This window comes from Poecile atricapillus, chromosome 3 (genome assembly GCF_030490865.1).
Source record: "Poecile atricapillus isolate bPoeAtr1 chromosome 3, bPoeAtr1.hap1, whole genome shotgun sequence".
NCBI classification, from domain to species: domain Eukaryota; kingdom Metazoa; phylum Chordata; class Aves; order Passeriformes; family Paridae; genus Poecile; species Poecile atricapillus.
The window spans coordinates 25,544,402-25,572,343 of NC_081251.1; the positions used below are offsets into that span (position 1 = coordinate 25,544,402).

The 27,942-nt window shown below is 40.5% G+C and overlaps 2 protein-coding genes across 2 annotated transcripts; one reads left to right on the top strand and one right to left on the bottom strand.

Annotated features, from left to right (window-relative positions):
• The first annotated feature begins 481 nt into the window (after positions 1–481).
• BAG2 (BAG cochaperone 2) lies at positions 482–8,395 on the top strand. The gene is made up of 3 exons (XM_058835011.1): positions 482–818; positions 6,460–6,569; positions 7,561–8,395. The coding sequence occupies exons 1-3, from the start codon at positions 655–657 to the stop codon at positions 7,959–7,961; spliced, it is 675 nt and encodes a 224-aa protein (XP_058690994.1). The 5' UTR covers positions 482–654; the 3' UTR covers positions 7,962–8,395.
• A 1,594-nt stretch (positions 8,396–9,989) lies between these two features.
• On the bottom strand, positions 9,990–27,422 carry RAB23 (RAB23, member RAS oncogene family). The gene is made up of 7 exons (XM_058836616.1): positions 27,286–27,422; positions 24,966–25,167; positions 24,036–24,121; positions 18,748–18,904; positions 17,193–17,275; positions 15,853–15,945; positions 9,990–14,987 (listed from the first exon to the last, which is right to left on the bottom strand). Exons 2-7 carry the CDS (start codon positions 25,118–25,120, stop codon positions 14,851–14,853), a joined length of 711 nt encoding a protein of 236 aa, XP_058692599.1. The 5' UTR covers positions 25,121–25,167; positions 27,286–27,422; the 3' UTR covers positions 9,990–14,850.
• Positions 27,423–27,942: the final 520 nt, after the last annotated feature.

Genomic DNA, 27,942 nt, shown 5'->3' on the forward strand with positions numbered 1-27,942 from the left:
CCGCTGTGTGCGAGAGGGAGGCGTGCGGGGACACAGACAAGAGATACTGGGAGCTCCTGGAGCGGGTAACTTAACCAAGGGCCTGGAGAATCTGTCTTACCAGGAATGCCTGAGGGAACTGGGTCTGTTCAGCCTCGAGAAGGGGTGACTGAGACCCTCTCACTTCATCAATGTGATTACGTACCTAAAGGATGGGTGTCAAGAAGATGGACCAGCCTCTTCTCCGTGGTGCCAAGTAATAGGACAAGAGACAATTGCAGAAACTGATGCAGAGGAAGTTCCACCTGAATACGAAGAACTTACTTACTGCCGAGGTGATCGAGCACTGGAGCAGATCGCCCAGAGAGGTTGTGGAGTCTCCCTCACTCGAGATTGGTTGGGGAGGTTGGACCAGATGACCCAATGTGGTCCCTCCCAACCTGGCCCGTCCCGGGGTTCTGCTGCCCCCCGGCCGAGGCGAGGCGGCCCCGCCGCGCTGCGTGAGGCGGCGCCCGCGGGCCCGGCGCGGGGGCGGGGTGGCCGCGGGGGCCGGCGGCGGGGCGGCTCCTTCTTTGGCCATGAGCGAGGTGCCGGCATTCGGCCGCCGCCGCCGCCTGCGGGACGCGGGGAGGGAGCGGCCGCAGCGAGGTTCCGCCGGCGGCAGCGGCGGGTGGGATGGCCCAGGCCAGGATCAGCGCCAAGGCCAGCGAGGGGGCGCAGCAGCAGCCGCAGCAACAGCAGCAGTCGGCCGGGCAACTCCGGGGCCGCTTCTACCGCTCCACCTCCATGGCCGACCGCTCCAGCCGCCTGCTCGAGAACCTGGACCAGCTGGAGCTCAGGTGAGGCGCGGGGCCGGGCGCTGGGAGGGCACCGGGGAGCCGTCCGGCCCCGAGCCGGTGGCTGCGCACCGCGGGCCGGCGGCGGGCGAGAAGCCCTCACCCGGCTTGGAGGTGGGGGGGCGCCGGTGTGAGGCTTCTTGAGCGGACCGAGGGAAAAAGGGTTATCCTACATGGGGGGGAAAAGTTTAAAAACGGGAACTGCTGCTCTAAGGTGAGCTAGCGTGGCCTGGAAATACACGAAAATAGGAATATGGATATGTATGAAAGCAGACGTTTTTCAGAGAAAGCGCGAAGGGCTGCTTCGGATTTGTTACCCTTCAGGGTGCGGGGAGCCTTTAGCAGACGGGAATGTGCTCTGCGAGCTGTGACACGGCGGCTACGAGCCCGCGGTTCGTCCTGTCTCTCGCCCCACCCTGTCGCCCCTATCCCGCATCTGTGGGCAGGTGTTTTATAAGAAGACGCAGGAAATCCGAGGATAAAACGTGGTGTCATTCGGGCTCTCGGAGTCTCTGGCAAGCCTTTAAGCTGCAGTGCTGAATGCTGGCGTGTGAGGCTCCCTTTGCACTTACTGTTTCAGCTATGGATGGGCTTGCTGTGTTTGTGTCCACCTCCTTTCTGAGGAGTATTAAAACGTCTCACTATAATGTAAGCATTGCATTCTGCAGCTGAGGTGTGTTTTTCCAAAGTTATCGTAAATGCTGTATGAATTTCATCGTTGTGCCAAGACATGTCCTGACTTTTTTCTGCTACTTGACGTTCCCTAAATAATACCATTTGACTTTTTTCCCAGTTTGGCCTCGTGAGAGATGATACCTTGCCTTTAATCATCTTCTCTGTCCTCTCAGCTCTGCTAAATTACATAGTGTCCTTTCTGAGGTGGTGGATGTGCAGGATGTCACTGATTCACCTCCTCTAGTACTGTTTCAACACACCCTTTCCTTCATTACAGCTGCATATTGATCAGCGCCTTTCACAGAGCCACCCAGAATGTTTCTAGGACTTTCCTTTAATTAAAAGAGCTCTGTGGGATGCAGGAGTTTTATTTCTCCTTTCTGCCTGCATTACTTTGCATTATTCAGGAGTGGACTCGATGTGCTGTTATATTAGCCTTTCACTTAGCTTGATTAAATCTTCTTGAAGTCCTTTGCAGACTTCTCTGAATTTGACTAAACAAAATCACTGTCTGCAAACAAGTCTCACTGCTTACATCCAGGTCTAGGCGTATGATGAATATATAATCCAAAGATTAGCATGAGAATATGCAAAAATGTGTTTTAGATTTGCTGGGTGACTCTGAAACAAAGCAGACAGTTTGGTTAGCTAGCAATAAACCCTCAATTAAACTTCCCAGTTTGCTGTGGTTCTTTCAGACGGCCATAATTCTAAATGTAGAATAGTAATGAGGGAAAAAATGTCTAATTTGATAAAAGTCACTTAAGTCTTATGGGTTTTTTTCTATTCACATCTAATCAACATGCTTCATTTCAAATTTATTTGAATGACAGAAGGAAAACCTTCCAAACTTTCTCCAGCTGGTTTGGTTTTCTTATAGACCTTCAAATAAATATAATAATATTTATAATATTTACAAAATACAGTAAGTGGAAATTTGTCAAACTGAACTACAGCCTTTAATTAAAATCTCTCAAGTTGCTTAAGGTCAATTGAACTCTGAAACAAGCCTAATCCCTCTTGAAATCACAGGATCACAGAATGGTTTGGGTTAGGATGGACCTTAAAGGTCTCCTAGTTCCAACCCCCTGACATGGGCAGGGGCACCTTTCTTTCAGTAGACCAGGCGGCTCAAAGTCCCATCCAGCCTGGCCTTTAACACCTCTGAGGACGGAGAGTCCACAACCTCTCTGGGCAGCTTGTTGCAGCCCTCACCCTCCTCATAGCGAAGAATTTCTTCACAATACCTAATCTAAGTCTGCCTTCTTGCAGTTTAAAGCTACTGTAAAATTCTCCAGTTTGAACAGCTTTCCTTTTCCTCCCTTTCTTTCCACTGAGAGCTTATTTTCCAACAGTAATGGGATATTTTTCTACCTCTCTGATAGGTGTTTGCAGAGGAGCTTTCTTCTGTATAGAAAGTGAGCAGGGAAGGGGAATTAATTTGTCTTCCAGGGAGCAAGTGCTCGAGGCAGAGGTGGCAAGCGGGGCAGGTGGCACTTTTGCCTTGGACCTTCATATATTGCTGTGACTGCCAAGATATCTCAGGAGCAGCTGGAAGTGAGACCAGAGGCTCTGTTTATGAGTCACTGTGTTCTGTTGGTTGTGTTAAGTGAAAATACAGTTTTAGGTGTGATGATACATGAGGTAAGTCAGATTCTTGCTGGGTATTTTTTATCTTCATTTTTTTATGCTTTTTATCTTGTTCTTTGGATCGACAATATTCCCCCACCATTCATTTCAGTGTTCACATGACTGCTTACCTGGGAGTGGACACTCAGCTGAAGGAGCTGAGGATGCCAGGATGAAACCTCATTTTGTCTCCCTCCAGTGTGCCTGATTAGCTCCATTTCAGGAAAAAAGCTGTTCCATCCTCAAATGTTTCTTATTTCCTTTGAAAACTTATCTGAACCTCCAGCACGTGGGCTTTAATAGTGGGCTGCTTAAGTCAGTCAGTAGTTTAAAGGACAGAGTTATTGCAGCTGTCCTAAGAAAGCGAGTGTCAAGTTTCTCATCTGGAAACAAAAGCACAGCCTGGTCCACCTGTTTCTCAGGGGAATGCTCTGCTCATGTAACTGGTATGTAGTAAAGAAAGGCATTTCTCAGCTAATTGCCCACAAACAGGGAAAATCAGAAGTAAGGAATGTTTTTCTGTGCTAGGTAATAGATGGAATATTTAGTTGATGTTCAAAGCAACAAATACACTCCAAGTAAAAATCTGATTGGATGTTTTCATCTCTGAGGAAAAAAGACTATACTGCTGCATCAAAATAATTGATAACTGGGCGCAAATATGAGTATCTTGTGTTCTTTTTTCTTCGTGTTCTTTTATTCTTCGGTTGGTTTTTGTTTTTGAGACTTGGATTGTGTTTCCACCCCTTCCCATATCAGTCACCTCTGTTAGAGGTTTAAATCTTCCAGCCTTTTATTTGGGTCCCCCAAACAAGGAAAGAAAAAATTTACAGAAACCTTTGAAGTTAAGAAACCATGCATTTTAGGAAAGAAATTATGAGCACTGACTGCATGGTGTGATCCTGACACGTTATTTTCCTGAAGTTGGTATGACTGGTTTCCATTTTTTTGGTTGTTTTTTTTCTCCCACTAGAGGACTGTTCTGAAATTACCCTGTCCCATTGTTGTGTGGCACTCTATACTGCAGTTTAAGAAATGGTAAAAATAATTCTGAAGAAGCAATTAATGCAATTAAAATAGTTAAGATTTGATTATATTGCCTTTAGTAAATTAATGTCAATCAAAGCTCTGATTGATTTCTTTTTTTGCGGTATGAAACATTAATTCTGACAATTTGGCTTTTAGGTCCTACCTCACATACCAAGCTGGTCTTTGAAAGCAGTGATATTTTAGGCACTCTCTTTAAAACTGTACCAATTCAGGATACATCTCTGCAATGCAGGTTTTCCACATTCTTCTTAGGACTCAGCAAAGCCTGTGGAAATCATGGACTGGACTGATCTATCTACTGAAGGCAGAATTTAAGCTTTTACATCAGTACAGTGACATACAGAATCTGATTTAAAAACGCTATCAAAATTGAAATTCTGCACTTCAAAATTTTAATTTACAACTTTCCAGTGACCACAATGCATTTCTTAAATTGTGAAAATACTACTTTTTTTTTTTAAAAAAAAAGAGGTATGGCAAGGCATTTTGAAAATATTGCTAGACTTCCTAAATTATAAAGTGGAGACATCTGAAGTATGAAATGACGCCACCTGCCTCATTGCTCTTACTAACCAGACCAAAATAATAATTAAAAGTATTTGCTCTTGGCATGAATTTGCATTGCATTAACTTTTCCCACTCCTCCTCAGAACAAACATTAGAGGCAAAGCCTGAAGTCTGTGCTTTCACTGACTAAATTAGGCTAAATATTTTGTAAAACAGAATAATTCTGTGAGCAGGCTTCATGTGAAGAGTGACTATATCCTCAAATGCTCCTGTTCCTCTGCTTTCACCCTCTTTTCTCTTACTGCTGTTTTCCTGAAGTTACCAGCCTTCAGCCAGCCTGTGAGGAAGGAGCAGCAGCTCGGTTCCTGTCTCAGGAGATGTGCCCTCATCAGCAGAGATAGCAATGAGCCACTGCTCATTTTGTTCAAGATTGTGGAGCACCTAAGAGACTTAGCAATGTTTTGGCTTGTTTCCCCTTTTCTGGCCAGGTTTCATAAACATTTCAGGATAGATGGATGGATTCTTGTGATGCAGCTAGACCTCCCGAGCTGTTCACTGCAAGCATTTCAGACCATCAGCCAGCTTCATGTGATGCTCTTGCTTTTCTGTGTGGCCTGTGAACACAGAATTGATGGTTTTGGTGCAGCTCTTGCAGCCAGTTCCAGCTTGGAAAGAACTCTGCAAGTCCTTACCCTCAAGTCTTAGAAAAAAACAAATGGAGTGGGATATTTCCCTCTTTTGTATCATGTCTTCAAATTGTTGCATTAGAGTTCTCCAGTAGTCTTTTCCATATTACTCAGCTGAATGCAAAAGCCCCTTCTTTAAAACTGTGGTGGGAAATAAGGTCAGAATTATGAAACTGGACTCAGATTTCTCATGCAGCATTTTGACATTGTCCACAGTGAGCTCAGCCTGTACTTCATGCCATGAGGAGGGCAGGCTGTGAGCACAGAACCACACACCTTACCAAGACCCAAGTTACAGGGACAGCAGTTTCTAATGGACTTTCTCCTTGGCCTCACTGCATTACATGTGAGTTTCAGCACAGTAACAGGACTGGAGTAGGGATCTGGTTTCAGGAGGGGCCAAGTTTCATGCTTCCTTGCAAGCCCAGAAATTGGAGCTGCTCCCACAGAAGCTTCCTCCCTGTGTGAATCACAGTGAGCATTGTTCCATGGAAAGCACCAGTGACTGTGGGGACAGGCAGTCCAGCATCTTCTCCCAGTGACCAAGGCACACCACTTGTGTTGGGGAAACCCTTTTCATGTTAATAAAAGGGTGTGAGGATTGTTTGGCACATTGCAGTTTTCTGGAGTGTTTGTTGCTTTGCAGGTGGATCATACGGGTTTTGCTGGGTTGGAGGTGGCACAGGGAGCCCCTTGCTGCCTCCATCTCTGCAGCTGCCACCCAAGTGCCCTGATGGGAACTCCATCCCTTTCTCTCCTAGTTCCTAGTTAGGCAGCTGATAATAATTGGCAGTTGGCTACAGGACTTTGCTATAGGGCTGTAGTACCATCAGGCTGTGCATATCCAGATTAACCACAGAGTAGGATAGAACAGGACTGTCAGTGAAATAAAAGATTTTGTTTGTTTGTTTTTAAATTATACTGAGTCTTGAAAAGTGAAGTTAAGATAAAGTCATGAAATCAGAGAGTCTGTCTCATTGATAACTAAGAACTGACTGTACATACTTTAAGCTGAAGTTTAAAACAGTTGTTTGCAGCTAAATATATGAACAGCTATTTTATTATTTAAACATTTTGTTTGATTCAACCATGTACAGGGTAGAGGCTTTCCGTGATGCAGCATCTGCTATGGAGCAAGAGAAGGAAATTCTGCTTGAAATGATCCACAATATACAGAACAGCCAGGACATGAGGCACATCAGTGAAGGTGAGAAGCTGCTTTCCTGCACCCTCCAACTGACCCAAAGTCCAATCACACCATTTTTTCTGGAGCAGCTCTGTGTGAGCAGCTGTCTTTGCTGCTGGTAAAGGTGTAACATTGGAGCCAGCTGAGATTGTTGAAGTGACACCCATTATCCTGAGATCTCTTCTTGAGTGTAAATTCATGCTGTTCAGGTGGATGGACTACCATGAATGTCACAACTGTATATGTGAAAGCCTATGCTCAGTTCACTGATACATTTTCAAAATCAAGATTAACATCGTTCTGCGGGGGGAGAGACGTTGATGACGATGATAATATAGTTGAAAATTATTTTGAGTATTGGATAGGCATGAGTGTTACAAAGTGACAAGCCTGCAAGAACCTGATGATTAAGATCATTGTTGTAGTTATGTGATTCACAGCTTTAAATATATTCCCTAAACCTGATCATTAGGTGCTTTAAATTGCTGGTTTATTGGCTCTTCAAGAGCCTACATATCAAGTATGTTGTGTTCAAGTGTGTTTTGAAAAGCAGCTATAGTTTCCGGAAATAGAAAACCAGTTTTTTCATGGCCTCTCATTTTATCTAGTTTTCTCTTTATGGCCTTCTGGGCTACTGTCTAAATCTCTCCCTCAGAATGGTATGGAAGTTCTTAATGAGCCAGTTATATTACTGAATGTTTCCTGGAAATACTGTATATTTTGCTTTAAAGTGACACAGCAAGCATTGTGTCAGCAGTGGAAAAATATTGCTTACAATTTTAGTAGAGTTTAATGCCTCATTTCGAATCAGACACTGGCTTCTATGAAATGAGTGTGACTTGGGCAAATGCAAAAAGCTCATTTCTGGCTTCTGGAAATCTTGTTGATTGTCACTTACTTTAAAAAAATGTTGTTTACTGCTAAGTTATAGCAATTTGAGTGTCTTGATGATGCTATTTGCACAGGGAAGTATTTGCCTGAAACTGAGAATATTTTCTTGTTTTTGATTGAGGGGAGAGAGAAGAACTTAATTTGACTGCTAATCGTCTGATGGGCCGAACCCTCACTGTGGAGGTTTCCGTAGAAACCATCCGCAACGCACAGCAGCAGGAATCCCTACTGCACGCCACCAAGATGATTGATGAGATTGTCAGCAAACTCCTTGATGATTTGGAAGATGCCAAAATGCGCTTAATGTCACTCTACGGTGCATGCACGTCTGACGTGCCAGCAGGACCCATCGATCAGAAATTCCAGTCTGTGGTCATCGGATGTGCCATTGAGGATCAGAAGAAAATCAAAAGGCGCCTAGAGACTCTGCTCAGAAACTTGGAAAATTCTGAAAAGTCCATCACATTGTTGGAGCATCAGAAATCATCTGTTCGGCAGTCTTGCAACAGCAAACAGGATTAACGTATCCTCCCGGCTACTTCTGGCAAACCACAGGATGAGCAAGTGCCCATAAAAAGCACACAGAAGCCAAGAAAAGAATTCTCTGTACGAGCACACACGTATATACACATCCACATGCACCAAATTATCTTTGATTGCGAGGTGCAAGCATTTAATGGGTTTTGGTAGCATTGGCATTTTCCTTTGGCAATAAGGAATGCTGTCAGTTCTTCTGTAGAGTCAATACTGCTCTATTGCAAATTGTAATTGTGCTTCTGCTGATCTGACAGAAACTGAAAATCTAGCCTTTCCTCCATTCTCCTGGGTTTTTGAAAACTAAAGTTGTTTTGTCCTATCATGAGATTTCAGCTTTTCTCTGTTGTATAAGTAGTGTGTGAGCCAGACTTCTGGGGACAAAAGACAATTATGGCAATAAATCAAAACAAATTAATAAACCGTTTATGGTATTTTCATAAACAACACAGTGTCCTACTCATTACCATTTATAATTTTGTACTTCTTGAATATTTTGAACAAACTGATCACAATACTTTCTAGATATAGACAGCTACCTCCAGTTTGTAACTGTGGAAGTGAAAAGCAACTCATGTACCCCAGGGATCACCAGCCAGGCTAGAAATGACCTGACTCAAAATCCCCCCTCCATGCCTGGTGAACCATTCTGCTCCCACAGGCATTGTAGCTTTGAGATTGCTTTGTGTTTCTTTTTAAAAGATAATAGAAAATGGAACTGTACATCAGCTATTACTCCATTTTTGCATCATCTATGAAGCCACAGAGCAAAACATTTTGACTTCTCACCAAACACCGTATTTGTGTCTTGTGTAGAATGGTACTTTGTACATCCAGCATTACTTGCCTCTTTGCGTGAGTGGTTTTTGGTTTTTTATCTTCCACCCTGTCACAGTAACTGCTGCACATCATCACTGAGCTCTGTGGCTGTGGGTCAAAAATTGCAGATTTTAGGGTGTGTCTGGAATTTTGTAACCCCCTATAGCCTGGCCAGTGCTGCAGTACTTCACCCAAGGGTGGCAGAGCCCTGAGGGGAGCAGGGGGCTCTGTGGCTCAGCCACCTGCGTGCTGAACTTGGCTCAGGTTAGCACTCAGCTGAAGGGAGCCCAAAGGGTGTGAGTGATGCCACCAAGCACAGCTGCCTTGGTGGCAGTGCCTAGGGTGTTAGAGTTGGAGTGTCACACCCGGATGCTTTGAGGGCACCAGCCCACGGTGAGAGCCCTGCAAGTCAGGCTCCTGCACAATCAACAGCCAGGAGCCCCGTGGTTTTAAATGCCTTGGATGGGCTCATGTGCTTCGCAGGAAATCTCAAGAGCTGCATGCACTTCTTGGAAACCTCAGCTGCTGTGAGGTCACTGCATTTAATTTGTAGAAACAGCACTTCAGATGGGTGCTTCGAATGCAGACCAAATTTCAGCTTTGAGATTGTGAGAAGTTCTAAGAGCTAGTGACATTAATTCTGTAATTCCTTTTTAAAAAATTTTCCAGCTATTCAACGGTATTAAAACCCTTTACAGTAATACACAGCCTGGGTTGTTTTCAGAACTTGTGCTGTACAACACTTAAGTTGAACACAGCTTCTTGTTGCTCAGAATATTCCTTCAATATTTGGGTTTTTAAGGCCATTATAAGGTTACTCAGACAAAAGGTTTTTTTGTTTTCTTTCTCAGATATTCTTCATTGTACTGACACCTGAAAGAATTTTTATTTCTTACAGCTATCACACAATTGCAGAATAGGTGGGTTAGAAGGGACCAATGAAGGTCATCTAGTCCACTGCCTCTGTAATGAGCCTAAAGCATTGCCAATTAATCCTTAATCAGGGTGTTAATCAAACACACTGATTTTCTGTGTTCAAAACTGTATGCAAGAAGGAGCAGGAGTATGTTACTTCCAATATTCTTCAGATACCTGGGCAAAGAAGCAGACAGATGGCTGATTTGTGTTTTACTGAAACAAAAGAAAAAATACCAAAACAATGCAAAACCCCCAACCAACAATCACTAGTGAGTGATTATTACCTGTTTATTTTCATAAATATAAAATGTACTAGGCATCTTTGACATATTAATAATACTTTAATGCCACTTCCAATGTCTACAATCTTTGACTTAAACCTTGTCACTGTGTTGGCCAAACCAGTCATGAAAACCAAAACGACCAGAAAGAGCAGAAAAGAATCCCTATTTTTTTTTATCCCATGGTAAATCAGAGGCAAGAGCTAAGAAACACCATTTCTATTTGACTGGGGTGTCCACACTTGTTCCTTTGAGTGCTCTCATGAGCTGTCTTGGATGCCAGCTGTTGGAAACACACACAAGAATCAAGCACACATTTCTCAGACTGAGGTTGCACAGCTTGTAGTTACAGCAATTTTTGAAATTTAATATACTCACAAATTAATATAACCACAAAAGTAGTGACTTATATCAGACCCAACAACAAGCAAACAAACATTTTAAGTTGCATGATGCAACTAGTGTCACTTACAAGAGAACAGCAGAATTAATTTGCAGGGATTTTACAGAACAGCATACACAAGATACTCAGTTTTAAACATTGATTCTTCTGATCAAGGATTTATGGTATGATGACCTTTTTTTCTACAAATCTGTTACATTTACTTGAGACCATGATGGTGATAAAATCAGTTATGTACATTTCCTCTTTTAGCCAGTTGCATTTAAGCCATTGGTAACAATGCATCTTAATCCTCACAACGAGAATGGTGTTCCTCCGGGTCCACAGTAATTTTTAGTTTTTCTTATCAACTTAAGTGAGTTTGGCAGAACTGACAAACTACTTATCTGTATTACCCTTCTAGAAACCTGAGAATGAGCCTAGTTCAGTACTAGGACTCACCTGGCTTTGAGATAACTCATATAGAACACTGCAACATGGAACATTTGCAGGTTTCTCTTATTCCATTATAGCACCTTTCATTTTAAATCTAAGCATTGCTGTGTTTTTCACTGTATAATTTTGATTACCTGCTTGAATGCCATATTTAACAGAGAGTTGTTTTTTTGTCTCAATATTATTTGTGCATTAGAAAGAATATCTGCACAGCTTTTGCTTCCTACAAAAAGATGGTAAGGTAGTTTTGATGAATTCAAGCCTGCTGGACCATTCTTGCACTCTAATTTTGGTACAATTAGTGTTCAGGTTCTGCAGCTTCAACCGAAGCTCTATGACTACATGTAGAAGAGCAGCAGGGGCTCAGGTAGTGTCACTGGAATGAGAGCAGCATATGTACTGGCTCACTGTACGATGAACTCCCACCGAGAAGGGCAGATCACTGACCCTGTTAACACCTGGAGCTCTCAGCTGAAGGGTGCATGGACAGCTTCAAGTGCAGGCTTGCTGAGTCTTGTGCACGTACCCCACATAACCCCTCAGAGTGCTGCGTGGTCAGCTGCTCAGTGTTCTTTAGATTATCCCACCTCCACAAAAATTATGTGAAGGAAAACCTCATGCCAGATGTGCTGCAGCCCAATAATGAAGAAAATAAATTATATTTTACTGAAGCATAAAAATTAAACAGGAAATGAGACTGACAGTGTGATAATTCGGGCACTTTGACTGTAAAAGTCTGGCCTTATGAAACACTGAAAATAATGCTTCAAAATTGTCTGAAGTGGAATACTTAATTTTCTTTTTAATTAACCACACACACAAGCACAAAAATTAGTGTGATCAGTCATACAACTTTGAGATTTTCTATTTCCAGTTGGAAATACATCCCTAGCATTACTGCTTTGCATCTAACGATGCCCCACGTACTGGGAGAACACCCATTCACTGAATGGATATAACACAGAAGTGACAAAGCTGTAGTGTCATACTCTTTAGTGAATCCCTATTTCACTAAGGCATTAACAATCACTAAAGTTTTCTGCTAACAGTAGCTGTATCAGCCAAGGGCAAAGAATTGTGGCAAAATCAAGATAATACAGCCATTAAGCTATTCAAGAGATACAAAAATATACAGGAGTGCAATGAATTTTGTGTCTTGTGGGACAAGCTCTTAATGCAGGGTATCATGGGTGTAAGAGATACATACTCACCCACCACGCAGTCCCAGGGGTGCAAAGAGAAGAGCATTTTTATTACCAGCCCCATACCTGCAGGTTTTGCTGACTAAAATATACTATATTTTAATGAGTACACTTTGAGTGGAGAATGAAATAATGTTTGTAATAAAAAATTATTCATGAGGGACAACACAAGTGCTAAAACATTTAGGCATGTCTCTTCTTCCAAAAGGCAAGAGTTAGTGCCGCTGAAGAATGATGTGAATACCTAAGGGTTCCTGCAATAGCCAAGTCATTTGGTTTACATCTACACAGTAAGAATCAAAAATTTTAAGCAGTGTACATGCAGGGCACTTCCCAAAAGATGCTAATTTGGGCACTTTCCATCTCAGTCATACTGGAGAACAAGCACTGCAAAGTCTCAGCAAATAAAGATCCACTTTAGATTTAGGAGGGGAGTAAAATGAAAACTCACTGTTACCCAATGCTGCAAATAACTATTCCTACATTAAAGTATATGCACTACATTTCAATATGTCTTAAATTTATCAAGTCTGTCAAGTCTCCATCTATGAAAATTACTGCTGAGTCATTAAAAACAGTAGTGACATACTTTACATACAAACAGCCTATATTAATTGTACAGTGTGTCACAGTATAACATAAAATAGTACAAATTGTCATTATACATAATAAAGACTTACTTTTCAGTATGCTATACGAAGTCAAACAAGGCAAAAAAGATGTTTCACACATTTTGTGGTTTCGTTTGTTTTTCAGGAAAATTGAATAAAACCCCATGAAACTTGCAGATAGACAATGAAATGTAGAAGTTTCCATATTAAAAACAATTTTTTTCATGCATACACTGTACCCTAAGTTGTGAGGTGGCCTCGTGATGTTCAGTCATCTTATCCCAAGTACCTCACTTCTTAAACTGCTAAGACAGATGGGACTTGACTCCATTTACAGATAGAGTGATTAAATGCACTTGTTAAAAAATGGAGGCCTTTATCCAAGAGAAAATACAGGAGACATTATGATGAAGAACATGTGGTTTAGCTGCAGTAGCAAAAGGGATGGGGTGCCCTCCTTCTTGCCAGCAACAGATCTCTAACAGCTTGTCAAAGAAACTGCAGTACTCGGTACAAAGTCTAATACAGTAAACATAAAATACAGAGTTCAGAGATCTTTAGTGTTTGTGCATAACTTGCCACTCACTTCTCTCCCTGCAGACAGTGGGAATAAGAATACATTTCAGTTTTCATACTCATTGACTTAGAAACAAAGTCAGTCAAGCTTCCTACATGAATTCACATAGTGAAAAGTCCTTCCTTCAAAAATATACAGGATCACTCAACCAATTTTCATTCTCATACACCATTTATAAAACTATTAAAACAGATTTTTTTTAAGCAGCGTATTTTGCATTTGTCACTGGCAGACTTGTAGAAATCTTAGAAAGTTAAAATTATATCATACCATACAAAACATGTAAATAAAATGGATAGTTTTTAAAAGGTATGCATGCTCTTGAAGAAGATTATAAAGTCTTCATTTTTGCTAAATAAAAGGTATCTTGCTTAGCATTTTTAAAAGCACCTTAGTGATTTAGGAGCCTTAGCCCAAATAACTTTGAAGTTAGATTTGGGCTCCTAAACATCTGAAAATGTTTAGAATAAACATTTAAAAACATAAAATTACTGAACATTTAAAAACATAAAATTACTGAAGCACTTAGAAAATTTTTTGCCATATCTCTCATCTTGCAGAATTAGATTTCCTTAACTTGAAATCTGAGTCAACAATCAAGAATGTCTCCCTAATATAATCAGCTGCAATTTTTTGGATCCCTGTAACTTAGTTTATGGTATCTATAAAAAAAATTCAAATTAGATAAATACTTTGTAACACCACTTTGAAAATTCCTTTTTTGTAAGACAACACAGGATACAACAATCAAATTTGAAGAAGAATATGATTATGTGTTCCTTCTGAACAGCTATTAGTGTTATTTGTTCAACCCGTTACAACTGAGAAAAACAAACTTACAAAACATCTGTAGCATAGCATTAGGTAAAAAGGAGCAGTTTTGGCACCATACATTTTTAAATCTAAGCTTTTAGGCCTGAAGTATAGCAAGTTAAACACACACAGTGGCAGCTTGGAAAGCCTCTTCTGAAATGCAACATTTTTAAAGGACAATTGGAAGATGCTATTTGATGATCATTAGCTGATCTCCAAGTAATGTACACATTGGAACCAAGCATAGATATTCATCCCAAATGTCTACATATACACCTTAGCACACATATATATAATGCAAGGATCTTGCACCCACAGGACTGCCAGAATCCATATTAATATGGTCAGGCATAAAATTAAGTAGTGGTTTTTTTGCTCTTCATTTATCTTGGTAGTGTCCAGACTAACCACTCTAATATTTTCTTTGAAATTTAGTTGCAAGGTTGCTACATTACCTTGGGCCATAGAATTACAGTCCGTACCTATACGTGTAAGTACTATCCTTACATTAAATGTGCTTTGAAATTCAACAGTAACCTAGTTCATAGTTCTGTAAGAAATTCCTTGAAAAAGGAAAGGCTCACCTAACCTGTACAAAGTGCACGAGACAGCCACGGTTCTGTGTGTCGCCACCAGGTGTCTCTCGCCACACAACAAACCCAAAGCATCAGCAAGTTCGTCTAAATCCACCCTCAGTCAAGGAGGCACAAGATTTGCTAAAGCACCGGTAAAAATACCTCTACAGCTGGCTTTATTCTGTATTCAATTGCACAACTTCATCCAATTCTCTGAGTTGCTTAATTTCCTCCAAAAGTGGTCTAAGGTATACTGCAGTTGCTAAAAGGACTTCTGTTTTTCTTGGTCCTCTGTTTGTTTGGTTTAAGGTTGATGACATCTCCACCATTGAGAGTGCTAGAATTTTGGTTGGAGTGACTTCCAGATGTATTAAAAACACCTACAGAATTCAGAGAAGAGAAGTATTTGTATTTATTTATTGCTTGCAGCATAATACATGAACATTTTAGACACAACACCTGCTAAGGCATAGGACAGCACCTCAAATGTGTACACTAGTTTTTAAATCTATTTTGGGTTAATTTTTCAGCTAAATTGGAAGTAGAGACAGTTGCAATTACTACCAGCCAGGCAGTATTTAGAGCTGGTATTTATCTGTGCAGTTGAAGGGCAGCATATGCACTCATCTGTGTATGTGTATGTTACTAACTGCACAAAGTTGTGGTTAGTTGAGTAACATAATAGAAGAAAAACCTGGTGATATAAAATTCAGAGACTTTGTTGATATAAAGTAAAAGGCCTTTTCCCCTGAATTAAAAAGGACTGCTCTATGAAAAATAAATTACCTGACTCAGAAATGCTTTAAAGAACCACAGAAGTTCATTGTTTTCTTACAGAAGGCAACTTGTGAACACCTTCTGATTACATGCCAGACTCTTTCCCCATGAGTCTTACAAGTCCACATTGAGATGAGCAATGCTATGTAATGCTAATTAAAAAAAAACCAGCAAGCATCCTTCTCAAATTCTTGTACAATCTTCTTTAAATTAATTTAGTAAAAGCATTAGCTAGAGCCAAGCATTAGCTAGTAACTTCTGTATATCAGTTTGATCATCTTGTAACTTCAAAGTCACAAAGTTATTTTACAGAAAGAGATGATAGCCTAAGATAGGGAGGTAATAATTAGACCCTGATTCACATTGTATTAATTCCATAAGGAAACATATGAGACCACAAGCTTTGATGGTCTCACAAACAGCACAAAATACTGGTTTTAGAGGTTTTTTTTTTTATAGTATACATACCAATCTTGTTACTGCTTGTATGTACTAGTTCTGAATCTTCTGCCGTTTGTTGCTTGAGCTTTTGAAGATATTTATCAGCCAAATACTTAAAAACTGAAAAGTTAAAAAGCAAAAAGGTACATCACTAAATGCTTAAAAATAATCATCATCTTTATAATGCCATTATATAAAAATTCTGCATGGTGACAAAAATGCATTTCACATCCCAGGTTTAGCACAACCTGGTGAGTGATTCTGGGCAAGTCTGTGTGCCTAGGCAGAATCCAGGTCACTCCAATGTCTGTCCAGCTCTTACAGTTTGCAGTACTGAAGACTTGCACAGAAATACCTCAATACACTTATAAAAAAAACAGGCACACACATATTGCCAAATGTTTCAATTAATGCAACTTGCAACTTTTTACAATTATGTAGGAATTTCATATATACATTTTTTGCAAGAAGCCTTAGAAAAATAGTAGTTATGTAAAGTAAATCTATTAATAAAACTTGGCAACAACTTTTATCTAATTAACTAATGTTACCCTCATTTCTACTGGAATATAAAAAGTTGACCTAGGAATCTGAAAAAATATACAACTAAAGCAGAATTTTCAGAGCCTAGATGTGTTATGATCATTTACATTTGTAACTCAGCTCATTTAAAGATGATACAAAAGAGTTTTACGTTTTCTCTCACAGATTTTTCTCATGGTGAATCATAATAATAGAGAAAAAACAGGGGGTTCACTATCAATCTTGGCTAATTAAACAAGAATATATCATTAGGGAGTATAGTTCATGATTATTCAAACCCAGCCCACAAAAGACAGAGACTCAAAATTTTAGCACTACTCTTATGAAATTAAGTACATTAAAAGTGGTACTTAGGAACTAATCAAATATCACCAGTAGACAAAACACTGCAATAGATGCAATGTACTTTGTTTAAATAAGACTAAAATATACAATAATTGTTTCTATCAATTATTTAGTAACTATTAACAATTACAAAATAATCTGTTCAATAATTTGTATGTTGGGATAATTGAACTTCTATGCCTATTTGTTTCAAAAGCTCGTGCTTACTGACAGTCATTAGGACTAAGGAGCCTTAACACACTGGCACTTGTAAACATTGCAGCTGTGCGTGTTTGTGGAAGAGAAAGATGTGCACAAAGAGATGGGTCTAATCCACTGACACCAGGTAATTTTAGCTGTGTTTAAGGCATGCTGCTACGGAATATAAAGAGGGCTGCCACTAGCACGCAACCATGTGTAAGCCCTAGCTGGCTCCAGCCCGGGGGATGCTGGGGCCAGAGAGCAGCGGCAGGACACGCCCTACCTGCAGCTCCTCCTACCTTCGCTCACGTTCAGGTCTTCCTTCACAGACGCTCGGTAGAACCTCACCTTCAGCTTCTTTGCCAGCGCTTCTGCCTCCTCACTGCACAACACAAGACAACTTTGTAAGTCCTTATTTGGTTCATTTGTTAGCATTTATTCTTATAAACAAAATGCTTCCTTGTAAGTTAAACGTGGCAAAGTGAGTTGAGAAATTCAAGACAGTCAAAAAATACCTAATCCTTAATTTCTTTACAATATCTCCACTATAAAAAGAAATTATTTACATGCAGTTTTTTTATGACTCAAAAGAATTATTTCAGTATTTACTGACTTTATTAAATAAAACTTCATAAGGGTTCAAAGAAGAGTGTTGGTGAAACCCAAGGGAGGCTTGGGTTTCACCAACAGTGAAGAGTTAAGGTAATTAACAGCACTATCACTGCAAATTCTAAACAACAACAAAAAGTAATCCGTAAGTATATCTTAATGAAGCAGTGTGCTGTGCAATCAGATGAGTGCACAGATTAAACCAAGAATTACTCTTTTCTGTGATGTGAGAAAGAACTTATGTTCAAGTTTAAGAAACTTATGAATACTTCCCTAAGGAAAATCACATCATCAGAAAGATTATGTTACTGAGGCAGACAGTGTATTCTGAGAACCAAACCTAAGTGACATACCATGAATAAAGGAGGAGTTCAAATGCAATTTTGCTTTTCCTTTGAAAAATCCTCAGAATTCTTTGCAGAGGAAGTAGAAGCTGATTTATGCCATCAATGATAGCAAACAGACAACAAAGAAAGCCAGTGCAGGAAACAACAAAAAAGAAGAAATAATTTAAATCTCTCAGGAAGATGATAGAAATTGAAGAAGTGGAGAATGATCAACTTCATCATGCACTATTTTCTACATGAAATGCTGTGGTAAATAAAAGGATTTGTTAAGCTGATTTTATGACAAGAATGAAACTGGTCACATACACAAGGGCAGAATGAACTGACAATAAAATCTGTGAAGAAAAATACAGCAAGGAATATTCAGCACCATGCAGTTTGAGACTATTACCACACACATATTTCTATAGTTACAATGTTTTGATAAAAATGAATAATAAAAAACAAATTAAAGAAAGCAAAGAATATTAGCAAGCATTCACTAGCCAAACAGATAATGTGCCTTCACTGGTGCACAGCACAGTTTAAAAGTAACTGAATTTTAACAGGAGAGAAAATTTATAGTTTCACATTTTCTGAGTTTAAAAAAAAAGAAGGGTGTGACTCATATTATGCCAGAACCAAACTTTACATGTCATTCCTCTATTGGTTTTGGCTTCAGGATGCAGCATGAAACAAACAGAAAGCTCCTAGCTTTGCAGCACATCTGCCCAAGTAGCTACACTCATGCAGCAACACCTGCACCATGTGCTTCTAGGGCACACCTGGATGCAGGACACAGGTGGGACAACCCAGATTCTCTGTCTTCACCAGAAACCCCCACAGACTTATTTTTTTAAAACCTGTGTACACAGGGGGCACCTACTGATCTTAAAAAGTAGTACACTAGAACTCCTACTTCTTTATGCAAGAGTCATCAAGAAGATCAATCTTATTCTGCACAAGAACTGTGGGAATGTCTCCAACTTCGGTCACAACTTTTTCCTTCCAGGTAGGGATTGCTTTGAAGGATTCTCTGTCAGTTGTAGAAAACACAAGAACACAAGCCTGGGCTCCTAGAAATATACAAATAAATTACAAATACGTAAATTAGCCAATAAACAATAGAAAAAAATAAATTGTAATGTATTTAAAATATGAGGGATTTTTCAAGTTTGTTTTTTTTTTACCATAAACATGCACTTTTACCACCAGCTTGTGTGAAACCACTGGTCATAGATTCCCTTAATGAAAATTCATTGCCATTTTATTTTGATCATTACAGACATCTTCATGATGACTATGGGTCTGTTACCTTTAAAGGTATTTTTTAAACCTAGCATATTGAATGTATGCAGGGGAAAAGAACAGGAGGAGATCTGGAAAGGCTGGAAAAAGGGAAGGGGAGGTTCATTTATTGCTGCTTTACAGACTAATGGAGGCCAGAGGGAAAATTTTTTCCTATATGCTGCATCTGTCAAGAACATTTCACATTATTCTTTCCGGTACAGTAATTTGAATTCTGAAAAGAAGAAAACTTTAAAAAGCTTTCACGTGAAGTTGTGATTATTTCAACTAAATTGGTAGTAGCTTTTTGGGGAAAATAAACAGTGTGTTTCTAATTAATAGCATCAGATAATCTAATAATTCTATCAGCGCACTACAATAAATTATACAAAACCTTTTGTTATGGTTTTGTAAATAAACAATAGTTAAACTCCATGGATACTGAGAAGGTACTCCACAGCTGAAATATTAGTGTGTGGTCTTCTGACTGTCCAGTAGCCCTTTGTCATTCTTCAGAAACTGCTTTTCTTTCCACACGTCATTATTTATATGCCTTCAATATTCTAGTTATTTAGTAACAGAGCATTAAGGAATAGATAGCCAGTGTTTTTGAGACCCTAATATAATCTTGTGATGAACATCTCAAATTAATATCATAGAGCATGAAAAATTTTTGATCAGCATGAATTTTACCTCTGAGTTTCACCATGTATCCATGATTCCTGTATTCTGTTTATCTTTGTGTTTCTCTGACACAAAGCATACAAGTTCTCTTACTAGGTTTGCTTTTATTAAACTTTTTTAAAGCCAGGTTCAGAGTCTATCTTGAAAAAGATTTCCTACACTCTTTAACATTCTTCCGCATGCATATTAAGACCCTTCTGGTATGGTTTTATACAAGACAGTAAGAACTGCCCTAAGATCTTCAACTGAAGCTCTACCAGTAGAAAAGCAGCAATGCAGCCTTCCATAACTTCCCCTATTATTTGTGTTGTAAAATTCTGTTTTCCCTACTGTCCACAATGTACTCTAAAGCATGCAATTATTCTGATGCAATTCTTGTGACATAGGTGTAAAATTCATTATTCTTTCCAAGGCAGGTTAGTTTGTAATTGCCTATTACCTCACAAAGTAGCTTAATGGAGATGAGAGCATTTATTAAAATACTCCCAACCATGTGTAAACATCACTTTGTTCAGTTTTAAGACCAAGAAATCCTTTGTGAAGTTTCCAAACTAAGGTACCTTCACTTCATCTTTCTCCTTCTACCCATTCCTTCTGAATCCTACCACAGGTAACAGTAAGTTTAGAGGGAAAAGCCCTAGCATGTAGTAGGTGAAGAGAAGGCAGAATACTACATCAGATGTTATTCAATTTACATATAGTACAGGTAGAATGCAGTGGCCAAGGACAGTAAAAATACCTCAGCTCGCCCATATTAGTGTCAAAAGGGAAGTATATGATAGGCTTTAAGAATCAAACTGAAATGTTTTTGAGGACCCTCAAGATTTTTACAACAAACAACAGTAAAACAAAGTGTCATCAACAATGACAAATTCTATACACTCCTGTCATTGTGTATTTCCAAACGTTTGCCAAAGTTTTTGATCGCTGGATTGTAAGTATCAGACTTAACTAACCCAATAACTCTGTAAGATGCTTATTTAAGAAAAGAAGAAAAAAGCAGTTTTCCTCTCAGGTTCAATGCAAAACAGTACCATTTGTGACCTTTCTGAAGTGTGCTTCGTTATAGTGCAGAATTTAGTAGGGCAACAGAGTTCAACAGCAGATTCTGCAGGGCAGAGATTTTTATATTCTTTTAATCATCAAGAAATCTGTTAAATATTCAGTATTTTATTGAAAACATGAACAATTTGAGCAATTATAATATCCATCTAAGAGTTCTAAGGAGGAAAAAAAGGAGACAAACCCTAGAATTTAACCATGTAAACACCTTTTTTTATGCAGGCACTGACAGTATTCAAGAGTCAGTAACATTACTATCTCAGTCATCCACTAATGTAGTGATACACTACCTCTGTCGTACAACAGATTATGTACAACAACCAGCACCAGCAGCAAAGGCTCAGGATAGTGTCAAACAGGAGCATAACAGCTCATGATGTTCTCAGTGAATATTTTAAATTAAAGTTCTTTTGTAAGAAGCTGTTCCATAGCTTCCTTAAAGTACTGAAGAAAATGACATTGTGTGCAATTACTGCATTGATAATTCCTCTATATTTTAAAATGTTTCAACTGCCTGCAGAATCACTGACATAATATTTATACCTAGAGCAATTCAGAAAAAAATTTAGAGACTAGTGCTACTTAAGTAAAGAGTGAGCTTGTCAGCTGAATTGGTCTCAAAGTTACTCAGCAGATAATCCTATCCCCATAGACTCCATAATCACTTTTTTTTTACTTTCATAATGGTACAAGATTTTGTAATAGAAAAAGGGTAAGGAAATTCCCTGCCACGAGGAGACTCTCACAGGGCTTTATACCTGACTCTACTCATTTCACTCAGTACTTTGACTCAGCTTTTCCGGGCTATGATAGAAAGCATGTATTACCTATAAAACTGATGGTGACTTGTTCAATCTCACTCTGAGATCAAAATCCAGTATCATCACCCAGAAATTCTTGTTTACTGCTGATGTTCTAACTTCTGTGGATCCTGTCTGTCTTTAACAGGCTCAGCAGGATTTAATGTCTCCTTAACAGGAGTTAAGGACTAAAAGGACTGTACCAGGGCAGTATTGCAGGCCTTCCATTATCATATTTGCTACAGACAAAAGAGGTTAACAAATGCAAACTAAAGCAATCCTATGAAGGCTTTATTACAAAGAATGAACTATTTTTCAGCAAAATGAGGATCCTGACAATTTGACTAGTCAGCAACCGAGTAACACACTAATGAGCAAGATGTCTGTTTTCCATCAAAAACCTAACAAGGACCTTTAAGATGTACCAGTGGTAGCAGAAGGAAGAGGATACATGCATGAAGAAATGATCAAATACTGCCTTGAGAAATATTTGACTTCAATCACAAACAAACTGGTGAGAAGATGCATGGTACAATACAAAAAAAGAAATTGTTAAATACATACAGTGCTTCCTTCAACTCTGAGTTTAGGCTGATGGACTCCTTGCACTGTGTGATCGTGGGCATGCAAATATGCTGGGGTCTGCATGTAGAAAACCACATGACAAATCCACTGTCAGCCCCAAGTCTCTTTCTCTGCAAGGCTGAATGAATCTGGTCCCTGGACAAGAAACACTCAGAGACAGGCTCTGAAGCATTCCTGTGTTAGCACTGAAGAACTGACAATACACAGTGTCCCAGGGGAGTATGTGAGCCCCAGTGCAATCATAGCGGGACAGTGACCTCAGTGAAGAAAACCTTAAATTAACAGCCAGTATCTATCTTACCTATCTTAGAGGTGTTCTCCCCTTATCAACAATAATTAGCAACAAAATCCTAGCATTTCCAAAGTAAGCTTGACTCTTTGCTTCTAAAATAGTGTGACTGCTGACGCTAGACCAAAATTGCATTCCAGGCTCTTCCAATTTCCCTTGTCCTTCATGAATCTAAGTCTAGCTTAGAGCAGGCCCTGTATCTGACACCTGGAACTATTTATTACATCATGCTGCCACAATGTGTACAGGCTGACTGTGTTTGACTTCACTGCAAAGAACTGTACAAAGAACTCCAAGGCAGAGATCTCACAGCACTATACTGGGCATGAGTCACGACCAAAATTTCATGATACTCATGCAGATTTTTTATTTTGTTTTTAAACCACCAGGCTGCTTGTGGTGAGGCCAGTAGGTGTACTTCTGAGTTCTTCTCTCCATATTCCAGCCTATCAGTCCCAGTAATTAGGAGAAAAAGTCTTTGGCTTGAAACAAGTGGGGGCAGCAAAGCACACAAGAGGACCAAGGGCCAGGACAGTAAAAAGGAAGCTCCACGAGAATCGACTACTGCCATCTAAAATTCATATGCTCAACTTGTCATCTGTAAATTATCTATATCCACATGACAAAAGAAGATCTTTTTCTGAGGAAATAGTAATCATCAATCACAGGCAACAGTGAGAAGTATTACCAAAAAAACCCACCTATTAGCAAACTGATTATGAAATAAAAAGATTGTAAGACTGTAATAACCTGAAACAGTTTGGCATAATCATCTCTGAATGAGGCAATTTTATACCATAGCAATATATTTTTCCCCCATCTCAGGTAATTAGTTTGCAAGAACTGAACAGCAGAATTTTTGCCAAGTCATTTGTATCTCTCCCATTAAAAAATGACAAAGATAAATATTTACAGAACCACTGTTAAATTGTAAGCAAAGAATGCTTAAATATGCAATTTGTAACTGGCTAAAGTGATAAGCTGCATTTACAAAAATAATACAGTTTATTTTATGAAGTAAATATGCTTTTCTCACTGCTCTTTTTTTAACGTATTCAGGGAAGACTATACTAGCAGAAGAACTGCTGTGCCCTCTAAACTGCCTTTCTGGGATGACTGGTGGATTTTCCCCTACTTGGATTAATTACTATGTGCCTCATCCATAGTTTTTGGAATATTTACAAATATGTGTCTCACAGAAGTAATGAAACACTTTTAGAGGAAAAATATACATTTGTATCGGATTGTTTGAACTGAATTCCATCCAGTTTCTGTGCAGGTATTTGTCTAATTTCATTCAATGTTTTCTAAAGGGCACAACTGCATAAAGTGGACATAATTAAGACAAGGAACTTTCACACGGAGAAAAGATATTTAAGAATTGAAAAGCTGAACTAAACATGCTTTGCACACACATGAAATAACTAAAATTCTTAATACAAAATATTTTAGATGTGCAGACCAAGAAAACCCAACAACTAACAAACATGGTATTTTCACCTCTGTAGTAGGCCTTAGTTATTGCATCGAATTCCTCTTGACCTGCAGTGTCCCATAACATTAGCCTGACATCTTCACCATTAACTCTGAAATAAACAAGACAGTTTGTGACCAATGCAGTAACAGCAACAAATCAAAACAATTGGAAATGTGGAAATACTTCTGTTTCTACACTGTAAGAGTAATCCAAATCAAATTTAACTGGATTTAAACATAATGTAACTTATATTAATATTCATTCACCTTCATAACATACTATGGCAACAGTCCCTCAACTACGTTATATGCTCTTTACAGACAATCTGTATTACATTTTCCTCTTCCTTTCCTCTTACTTCCTCTACATTTCTCTCTACAATGAAAAATAAGATAGACATTGAAACAAAACTTAGGTGCCTGAAGAATGGTGCTTTTGTCTTTTTAATCTGCTTGCAGAATTTATAGAATTTTCTTACTGCTCATTATGAAATTTTCCACTTTATGAACATAATTGGGTATTATCTACTTATACTGCATAAAGACTGTAACAAATGTTTTCACAGTCATTTTTTTCTATATTGGCTAATAAATTTTTGTAATTCTTGTAATTAATTAATTCTTGTAAATTTTTGTAATTAAGCAGTTTCACTTCACAAGAAATTGCAAAAAATAAATTTAAAATAATCAACAGGTGGTAGAATACAAAGCAAACTCGTCAAAGAGCTTTTGTATGGCAGAGATTCCAGATTTTATTTATAATTTTAACTTTTGGATGGAGAATAAAGGATATAACTTTAGCCCACAGTGCAAGACAGAAAACAACTCCCTTTAGTGTGCTTCAGAAACAGCAGACCTTGTTTTCTAAGCCTTTGTAAATTTCAGGATTACAACAGGAAAAAGAAATAGAGATAGAGGTAAAAATCAATAGTATGTCATCTGTTTAATACATACTGGATCTGTCTTTCCAGGAAATCTACACCAATAGTTTTCTTGTAGTCTTTTGTAAAAATCCCCTTGCAATATCGCTGAATCATACTGGACTTCCCAACAGCTCCATTTCCTACTACTACCACCTTGATGGCCACCTCCATATCTTCTTCCAACATCTTTGCGTCTCAGGTGACTCTCTGGTTTATTCAGGAAACTACTGATTCTGTCAACAAAGTAAATAGCTATTATGTTCATAAAAATGCTGTGAATAGAAAGCAAGAGGCAAGATGATCACACAGATTAGGGTGCATATAGGTAGTAAAATTTATTTCTGTCTCTGTCACAGACTGCTGAAGTGACCTCAGGCAAGTTATTTAACTAGGTTTGGTCTGACACTAATTGAAAATTAATAAAAATTGAAAGTAGAGAATAATTTATTTGGCTTATTGCAAAGATATTTCACTGGTGTTTTGGTGGCTTTTTTCTTAATGAGGAAGAAATGGAGGCACTGAACTACAAAATCACAGAATCATTAATGTTGGAAAAGACCTCAAAGATCAGCAAATCCAGTCTTTAACCCAACACTGCCAAGTGCTAAACCATGTCCCTAAGTGCCATGCACACACATCTTTTAAATACCTCCAAGGATGATGATGCTGCCCCACTCCCCCAGGCAGTCTGTTCCAATGCTTGATAACCCTTCCAGTGAAGAATTTTTTCTAATATCCAACCTAAAACTCCCCTAGCAAACCTTGTGGCCATTTCCTCTTGTCCTATTGCTTATTACTTGCAGATGAGACCAACCCCCACCTATCTACAACCTCCTTTCAGGCACTTGTAGAAATTAGTGAGGTTGCCCCTGAGCCTCCTTTTCCCCAGGCTAAATGACCCCAACTGCCCTAGCCATTTCTCATAGGACTTGTGTTCTAGACCCTTCACCTCATTGCCTTTGTCTGGACACCCTCCAGCACCTCAATTTCTTTCTTGCAGTGAGGGTCCCAGAACTGCACACAGGATTTGAGGTGTGGCTTCATCAGTGCCCAGTACAAGGGGGACAATCCCTGCCCTGCTCCTGCTGGCCACACTACTGCTGACACAGGCCAGGATGCCCCTGCCTTCCTGGCCACCTGGGCACACGCTGGCTCAGTTCAGCTGCTGTTGACCAGCACCTCCATGTCCTTTACCGCCGGGCCCCATTCCAGCCACTCTGCATGGGATTGTTGTGACCCAAAAATAAGAGCTGGCACTCGGCTTTGTTTCATCTCACACAATTGGCCTTGGACTATCAATTCAACCTGTCCAGATGCCTCTGCAGAGCCTTCCTATGCTTCAGCAGACCAATGCTCCCACCCAGCTTGGTGTCACCTGCAAACTGACTGAGGGTGCACACAATCACTTCATCAAGACCGTTGGTAAAGTTATTAAACAGGACTGGCACAAATACTAAGCCCTGGGGAGCACCACCAGCAACCAGCTGCCAGATGGATTTAAATCTACTCACCACCACCCTCTGAACCTCCATCCCTCAAATGCATGCCTTCCCCACACTCTGCTCTGAGTCCCACTAATTCTGGTAAAAGTGGTTTCCTCCTTCGAAACAGGTGTACCACATCTATTACCAGTAGGCATGGTTGTTGTGTAGACTGACCCACCACCAAAAAACCAAAATTCTGCCTTGTAGCACTCGGCTCCTCCTCTTCCTTCCTATTTCATTCCCTGTGATTGGAAGGCCAGAAGAGAACACCGCTTGTGTTCCTGCTCCCTTAACCAGTTGTTCCAAGGCTCTGAAGTCTTTTTTGGCCGTCCTCAGACTTCCTACAACTTTATCCCTGCCCACTTGATAAAAGCTAAGTTTCCCCCACGTTTTGCTATGCCGGGATATCATCACAGTAACATTTTGCAGCTGCAGAGTGCCAAATTTTCTCCCAAGAACCAGATCACCTTCCTTTCGAAGGAGGGGAAAATGCTCCCGTTTTAAAGGCTCTGCCCACCACCACACTCGCAGCCGTGCTGGCAGAGCGCAGCTATCCGATCCCTTCGCTCGGCTCGCTCAGATGATGTATGATGATGTACCTTGACTGCATTAGCCTACACCCGGGCTACCCGGAGTTCGGCAAGCCCCGTGAGCACCGGGAAGCCGCATGGCCATTTTGGGGGAGAACAGAAGCAGCCACCCACGGGTCTCCGCAGCCATCCATCCCACCGACACCTCCCGGCCCTTGCCGAGGGGCCACGCCGAGGGCGGAGGCTCGGCCGCCCCGGCCCCTCCCGCGGCCCCGCTCCCGCCAGCCCGGGGCGCCCCGGCTCCGATCCCCGCCCGCCCGCGGCCCCTCTCACCAACCCCTTACGGAGCGGGCAGGCGGCGTTCACTCCGGGGGCACGTCGGCGGAGGGGCGCAGGGAAGAGGAGACAGAGGGAAGGCGAGAGGAAACCGCTCGCTGGGGCCGACCCAACCCGGACGCACATCCCGGCTCCCCCGCCCGGAAGCGCCGTCAGGACCGGGGGCGCCGCTCGGGGAGGCGCCTGCCCGCTGCCCCCGCCCCCGCCGCGGACCCCGCCGTGAGGGGCTGCCCGGGAACCGCCCCCGGAGGGCCGCGCCGGGGCCCATGTGCGCCCGAGTCGGGCTTGAGGGGAGGGGGAGGTTGCTGTTGAGGGATTTTCGTCTGGGTTCCTGAGGAAAGGTCCGGACAAGGCTGATCTTTCCTTGCCCACGGGCTCATCCCTGGTCCGTTCCCTATACGTCGGCATTCCTCATCTCATCCTCCATAGAAAACAAAACCGTATGATCAGCCACGGGCTTTCCTTAGGCTACCACGGAAGGCAGCTGCCTTCCTGTGTGTAGCACCTTTTTTTTTTCGTTGACGTTCCCATCACTCGTGGTACGTGCTCTGCCGGCTCCTAGACTATATAATAAACAGGATTAAGTTTTGGCATAACTATAGACGTGGTAGTCTTAAAACCTGAAGATTTAACCTTTATTAACCTTTGGTTTTTCAGT

Bases quoted from the DNA above. Each gene is read 5' to 3' on its own strand.
- BAG2 (XM_058835011.1), top strand. From the start codon at position 655: ATGGCCCAGGCCAGGATCAGCGCCAAGGCCAGCGAGGGGGCGCAGCAG. The intron at 819-6,459 runs GTGAGGCGCGGG...AACCATGTACAG, and splicing joins CTGGACCAGCTGGAGCTCAG to GGTAGAGGCTTTCCGTGATG. The intron at 6,570-7,560 runs GTGAGAAGCTGC...TTTTTGATTGAG, and splicing joins CATGAGGCACATCAGTGAAG to GGGAGAGAGAAGAACTTAAT.
- RAB23 (XM_058836616.1), bottom strand. From the start codon at position 25,120: ATGTTGGAAGAAGATATGGAGGTGGCCATCAAGGTGGTAGTAGTAGGA. The intron at 24,122-24,965 runs GTATGTATTAAA...TGTTTATTTCAG, and splicing joins TTCCTGGAAAGACAGATCCA to AGTTAATGGTGAAGATGTCA. The intron at 14,988-15,852 runs GTATGTATACTA...TGAATTCTGTAG, and splicing joins TACAAGCAGTAACAAGATTG to GTGTTTTTAATACATCTGGA.